General features: G+C 48.5%; 1 protein-coding gene and 1 long non-coding RNA gene across 3 annotated transcripts in view; one reads left to right on the top strand and one right to left on the bottom strand.

Moving 5' to 3' along the window:
• The window catches only part of MAF (MAF bZIP transcription factor), an 11,994-nt gene extending 10,599 nt beyond the window's left edge, over positions 1-1,395 (bottom strand). The window contains exon 1 of the mRNA XM_027646958.1: positions 5-1,395. Within this exon, the coding sequence (XP_027502759.1) occupies positions 5-578 (574 nt within the window). The 5' untranslated portion in view covers positions 579-1,395. The remainder of the gene's footprint in view (positions 1-4) is intronic.
• A 274-nt stretch (positions 1,396-1,669) lies between these two features.
• LOC113948978 lies at positions 1,670-6,760 on the top strand. 2 transcript variants are annotated; one of them, XR_003528293.1, is made up of 3 exons: positions 1,670-2,132; positions 4,272-4,441; positions 4,945-6,760. It is a non-coding gene; the product is annotated as an uncharacterized LOC113948978 (long non-coding RNA). The 2 variants fall into 2 exon arrangements; XR_003528292.1 differs by having other exon boundaries at positions 1,675-2,132; positions 4,292-4,441.
• The last annotated feature ends 326 nt before the right edge of the window (positions 6,761-7,086 follow it).

Here is a 7,086-nt window from a genome sequence, read left to right as displayed (position 1 = left end):
CCGCCGCCGCCGCCGCCGCCGCCGCCGCCGTGGTGCGGGTGGTGGTGGTGGTGGTGGTAGTGGGGCGCGCCGCCCTGCGCCGCCGCCGCGGCGATCACCGCCGACACCACGGCGGCCGCCGAGCCCATCTCCTCGGCCGGCACGGAGCCGCCGGCGGCCGCGGCCAGCTGCTGCCCTCTAGCATAGCCATCGAAGGCGCCGGGCAGCGGGTGGTGGCTGCTGTTGATCAGCGCCTCCACCGCGTCCTCGGGGCTGAAGCCCAGCGCCTCCGGGTTGAGCTGCTGCGGGTACCCCGTCATCCAGTAGTAGTCTTCCAGGTGGGTCTTCTGGTCGGAGCCGGAGCCGGGGCTGGGCGCCGAGAAGCTGGGGGACGGGGGCACGGAGCTGCAGGGCGTGCTCATCGGGGTGGAGGAGAGCGATCCCCCGGCGATCAGGCGGCCGCACTGGCTGATAATGCGATCGGTCTCCACCGGCTCCTTTTTCACTTCAAACTTCATCAGATCGAAGTCATTAACATATTCCATGGCCAGGGGACTGGTGGGCAGGTCGGAGCTGCTCATCGCCAGCTCTGATGCCATCCTTTTGCTGCCGAGAGTCCTCCAGAAAGGGTGCGCTCCGGGAGCGAGGGGGCTGCTCTGAGTCGCCACCGGGTGAGCCAGCTTGATTTTTGGCGAGCTCCGCTCCGCTCTCCTGCTCTGCCTCCGCTCCGGTCCGCCCCGGCGGCTCCGCTCCCGCTCCGCGTTATCCCTCGCAGAGGCTCCGCTGATGCATCAGAGCGCGGGGCTCTCGCTATTCGCCTTTTGCATAGAGGGTTTTTTTTTTTCCTCCTCTCTCCCTCCCTTCTCTCTCTCCTCTCGCTCTCTTTCGCAGCTCGCGAACCGCAGCTGGAAGTGTTAGCTGGTGGTGTTGCGAGTAAATTTGTTGTTGTTGTTGTTTTGTTTTGTTATTTTTAACACTTCATGGTGCCTTTCCTCTGGGCTCTCTCGTGCAAAGTGCAGAGCGAAGAGAGAGGTTCATCGGGGGAGGGAGGAGGGAGAGAGAGCAAAGGCGAAAAAAAATAAAAAAAAAATCACAGTCTGTATCGCAACCAAAATAATAATAATTAGAAGAGTTAAAAACAAAAAAAAAAAAAAAAAGGAGAGAGAGGAAAAAAAAAAAACAAACACAACAACTCGGCCTCAAAGCTACAGCAAGAAGATGAAAAATATTTAAAGGTTTGATCCGGCAGGAGAGTTTAAAGCATTGCGGGGTTTTATAGCGCCCCTGACGTCACACGGGACACGGGCTCGGGGCTGGGCCAATGGGCGCCCGCCGCCCGGGCTCATTAGCATAGGAGTATAGCGACAGGGAAACTTTCCGGGCTGTCAGTCAGGGCTCAGCTGACTGTCAGCGCCCGCTTAACCCCCTCCTGGCCGCCGGGGCCGCGCCTGGGCACGGCACGGCTCGGCACGGGACGGGGCACCCGCCGGGCCGCTCCTCCCGCGCCGCACCGGGCGAGCGCCCTGCCCCGGGGCGGGGTGCCCGGGAGCTGCCCCTGCCCGCCCGCACCGGCACCCGAGGGCGCGGGGGAGCTCCGGTCGGCCGGGAGGAGGGAGGAAGGGGGAGCGTCGGGCGCGGCGCCCCAAGGGGAACCCGGCAGCGCCCGGGGGGGAGCGGGCGGCGCGGGGGCAGCGCGGGGCTCCGCCGTGCCCGGCGCCGGTACCTGCGAGCGGGCGGGCGGCCCTTCCCCCGTGCCGGCCGCGGGCCATCGCTCCGCTCCCCCGCAGCGCCCCGCGCACTTATTGATTATTTCGGTAGAGGGACGGGGCATCGATCCCTCCGTTCCCCTCCCCAGCCCGCTCGGAGGTGCGAGAGCCCCGCAAGTTTGCAAGCTCCGCGCCGCCTCCCTCCCCCCCACCTCTCCCGGCGCCGCACTCGGCTTGCCGGCCCGGGCTAATTAATTTAATACATTTAGAACTAATTGTATTTACTTTCGTCTCCTCATCACCTCCCACCTCACCCCCCCCCCTCCCGTCTCCCTTTCCCCTCCGGGAGGGGGCTGGGGCCGGGCCGGGGGCCGTGGAGCGGCAGCGGCTGGAGAGGAGCGGAGCGGCTTCGGTTCGAACCTCGACAGCGCCATCTCTCGTCCACAGGTCAGTGCCGAGCGGCCGGGCCAGCGCGGGGACGGGACGGGACGGGACGGGACGGGACGGGACGGGACGGGCCCCCCGTCGGGGCGGTGCCGCCCCCGCAGCCGCCGCGGTCCCGCCCGGTCCCGACTGCACCCGCCGCGGGGCCGGGGAGAGCCGCAGCCTCCCGGGCTGCCAGTCTCGATTTTCCGACCGGGCTTTATGGGAATATCGATAGAATTAAAGTTACTTGTAATTCCGTGATAAATGAGATGTCTCTAGTAAGTAAGATTAAGTGCGGTGCTATAAAGTTGTTTATCTGAAAAGTAATTCTCAGAAACCTGACTTCTGACACTTGGTCATATATTAAACCTGCTTCTTGAACATTGTACTTCAAATCCTCCCTTCTCCCCATGCCCGGTCCCTTCCCCCTCGGAGTTCGCTATTTATAACCCCACTCAGGGTATCTCTCTGTAGGTGCGGGCAAGGCTCTGGGTGATTTTTCACCAACTGTGAAAGTCATCATTTGCAATAGCCAAAGAATCTCTGCTTAGGAAATAGCGCTTGGCGAGTGGATTTACGAATGGATAACATCTTCTGACTATGCCATTATCAGTGTGAGTGCCAGTACTAACATCTGAAAGTCATACAGCATGTACTGTTCCTGGCAGCTAAAAGGGGTAGGGCATACTGCGAATTTAGGAAGATAACCACATCTAGAAATGATCATAGTGGCAATTCTGTAAAGATAAAAAAATGCTACCAACATCTCTAACAAAATTAAAATAACAATTCTGCACGGTCCCAAAACACACCCGCACACACAGAGCCGTGGACATCTGCTGGCTTTATCTTACAGACTGCGATTCATGACAAAGTTAATACAAGTTAACTACTCGGGCTGGCTTTCCTAGTTCTTCACTTTGTTGGAATCAACAGAACTTCCAGGCTCACGGCATAAATCCCCTCAGGACAGTCCAATTCCCTGTATTTGTTTTTTACCAGAGTAAGATGAATGTGGCACTGTATATCACTTAACATGCTCACCTATGAGAGACATTTATGTGTGCTAATATTTTTAAATGGAAAGGTTATGGCGTTTCAGAATGTACAGTTGTACTATTTCCCTTGCCCGTGTGGTAGAAGGCTGTGGAAATGTGGCTCCAGCCCCATAAAATAGTTTGTTTGGATGTGAGGATTCAAAGTGCTACATTTGCAAACGAGTAAATTTCCTGAGTAAACTCTGAACTCTAGACAAAGAGTATGAAATTGTGTGAGCTAATGGGGACTGTCTCTTAATTGATACCAATGTAAGCAAGTGCTGCAAATTAATTGAAGCTCTGACCTACCAGAACAGCGAGTAAAATTATTAGTTGTACAATATTGTTCTTGTGTGATTGTTACACAGAACTGCTGCACCAAAATGTCTCTACTGTTCAGCGCAGCAGAGAAAAAAAGATTATTAGCAATTTTTGGATAACCTTCAGAAGCAACATTCTCCTCCCTACACTATATAATTCGCATTTTAGTAGTATTTTTCTTTATTATTTGGCTATTCACAATGGGTGTCTAAACATTTACAGTCCTCTATTAACAGTGTTTCTTCCATAACAATCACACACTTTCATTTCAATTAGAGCTATTCAGTCTTCAGTTTTTCCACAATTATCGCAGGCCAATTCCCTCAGACTGCTCCCTTTTCCCAACACTGTTTGTAACAATCCTGCCCTGAGCCAGGCAGAGGGAAAACTCCACCATCCCTCTCACAGCCTCTTGCTCTGGCTTGTTTTTAAGCATCCCTGTTCGACGACGTACCGTGGAGCCCTTCTTGCTCCCAGTGTGCCGCTGACCTGGTTCATAAGCCTCCAAACTAATGTATATTTATTGTGGGAGAGTTTTCTGACAGATCGTGCAGGGGGGACGTGAAACATTAACTCCAAATCCACTGGGGTCGGCCTGCGCTGAGCACGCCAGCAGCTGAGGCAGGAACTTCCACCGCTGGAGTGTGTGTGTGTGTGTGTGTCTGTACCCAACACACGAGACTGAGCAGAAACGAACGTGCAGGTTCTGTGTTATATGGACTCAGGGTGTAATTTGTTATAACTTAAACACATATCAAGGCCAACACATTAAGTACAGTTACTGCTCCTTTTGTTTATCTAGTGTCTTATTTTATGGTGCAGAACTAAACAGTGTCCGCTGAATTTAACTACGAAACCAGCCAAATTGATTTCAGAAAGACTTCTTCGGAGTAGCAGAGTGATAAGGCATAAACTGCTCCTAGGTGCAGTGCTAGATAAATCCTTTTAACAGTCTTCAGATCAGTTAACAGGGTAAGTAAATCACATATCACTGTTAGCAGATTTATGGGAGAGAATTAATAGAATCAGACGAGATAATCTGGTAGGGATAAAATTGCTGAGGAAACAGTCCTGCCTTATATTGGAGAGTATGAAACAACAGTCTGATTACTGGGAGTCATTATGGATTGGTGAATTATGAGCTAAATCATCATAAGAGTAATTCAGTATTTATTAATTCTTTTCTCTTTAAACAACTCACAGACGCAAATAAAAGCCTCTCTCTCTTTGAAGACACATTCTTTATATATTTTTATTGGATGTAATTTACTATTTGCATTACCTGTATTTACTTCATAATTGAACATTTTGCATTCAAATTTATGTAATGCATAATGCTTGAGAATATATTTCTCCCTTATTAGCATAAATAGTCACTTACCTCATGAATTACTAACAAAGTTTATCTGAAAATATAAGTATATTTTTTATTAAGTGGAACACAAACATATGTACAATAAATTCTGATTTTCCAGTAGTTGTTGCAGAAACATAGAACAACCCCGTATCTGAGAAGAGGGAAAAGAAGCAGCAGCGAAGAAGCAGAATCAATTACTCTGTGTGTATATGTGACAATAATTTCTTCTGTCAATGTTTTGTTTATTTTTAATAAAGGGTGAGTGACTCAAAGGTTTGCTTTAGAAGGAGCAGATGAAAAAAAGGCTCTCCACAGTGAATTTCATCTTTCTTCCCCCCAGTATTTTCCGATGGACTTTTCTCACTGGTGCTGTGCCACTGCAGCCTTTGCTCTGGTGTTGCTCCTGCTGACCCGCTGCACGCCATGAATGGATGCTGCTCTACACCCACTTTCTCATACATTTCCCTTTTTCACCTAATCCTGTTTTTATGCTTGGTTTTACATCCAAATAATCAATATAATTTAGGCCCATTCTGCAGTACTAACACAGCCTTGCTTATTCAGAGAAAACCCCAACCCTATTGACTTCAAAAACGGTGGGATTGAATCCTTGATCCCATTGAAACCAATGACAAAACTTGTATTGATTTCGGTGGAAGCAGGATCAGGTCCTTGATGTTAGCAATTTGTTTGTGTCAGAGGGCTGATCCTACAAGAAATGAAAGAAAGCATAGATCTGCTGGCAGGAAATCAGGTCCGCTCCCCAAAATTCAGAGGCGAAATTCCCAGTTAACCAGTGATGGATCTCCTTCACGCTCAGGGTTTATCATCGTGGTATGGCGTGGTAGGGCGCCTGTGTAATTTTGTCTGGTCCTCCTGGGAGCATTCAAATGAGCACATCTATAAATGTAGCACAGCAAAATGAGCTACTTTTGCCACTCTCGCTTTTCGCGAGCCCGGTACAATCCATTTCTGTGACGACAGTTTTCTGCCCCATACGCATCCAATACTGCTCTTTTATTTTAAGGCTGAGAAAATCTTCCCTTTAAACTCACGCTGAGCATCAAATTGGACTCCACTTGCAGCTGAACATCTTGGCTGTCTCTTCCTTTCCTCCATCAGCTCCAGTATATTTTATGTAGAATTCTCTCTGTTGATGAAACTTGCTTCTCCTCTCTCTTCGCTTTCTGGTTTTGTATTAGTGTTACCGAATCCACCAGACTTGGCGCATTTCAAAACTGTGCAAAAAGGGAGAAAAAAATTGTTTTATTTTCCTATACAGTCTCCTATTTGGCCATTTTGCACAGACCCTGAATATGCAACCTATTTTCATTTGTCTGTACAGTTTCTATTGCTATATTAGAAAAAAAGTAGCTTGAAAAGTCAGGCTTAAAGACACATCTTGGTTGCTTTTGTGTTGCATCCAAGAGGGCTTGTGTTTTAGCTCTAGAAATTGTGAGGTTTTAGCAGCTGCTTCGATTTTATTCCCCTGGAAGTGCCTGACAGTCACTATGTGGAAGACGCAGCATCGGTGCTACACCTGAGTGCGTGAGTTTGCTCTGTCTACCCTGAGTCCTAATGAAGTGACAGCTTTTTAGCAGTCAGAATATTTTCACTGATCACTTATAATGTTCATAAATTGCTAGAAATACTCCAAATAACTTTGTATGATCCAGAAGCAGTTTCTCTACCTGGAGGGAAGACAGCACTGAGGTGCAACTGAAAAGCTGCAAGTGACTCTTAAGACGTGGCTGAAGGTTGGTGTCACCAGATTTGCACTGTGCTTGTTTCATGATGCATGTCCTAGTTTACTAATTGTCATGAACAGCTTTTGCCCAAATGTAAAAATCAATGAAGACATTTTTGATGCTATAAACCCTATTTATTTAAAAGAAATAAAAACTGAAATGGCAATAAAGATTTTTATCAAGCTTTATGGTGGGATTTATCATTTATAACTTGGATGATCATGTTCAGCTATACAACATGGTGTTTGCTCTGAATTTAGCTGAAGTGGGTAAATGGAGAACCTGGTAAAACCTCCTGCACAAATTAATCTGAAAACTCTACAGAAGCAGAAAACTAGCATTAGTTAAGGAAGAGAATAAAACGATTACATAAATGTTATATATCTGAGCCCTCCTGATAATGTCCTGTAATATGCACGCTGCATTTGTATCTATTTGAACTCAGAAAAAATTATTGGTGCTTTTCTCCCTTTCTGCTCTGCATTAAGTTGTTTCAACAGCAAGAATGGTTG

This window comes from Corapipo altera, unplaced genomic scaffold (assembly GCF_003945725.1).
Source record: "Corapipo altera isolate COAL_440 unplaced genomic scaffold, ASM394572v1 62, whole genome shotgun sequence".
Lineage (NCBI taxonomy): Eukaryota > Metazoa > Chordata > Aves > Passeriformes > Pipridae > Corapipo > Corapipo altera.
This window is presented reverse-complemented; position numbering and strand designations above follow the sequence as displayed.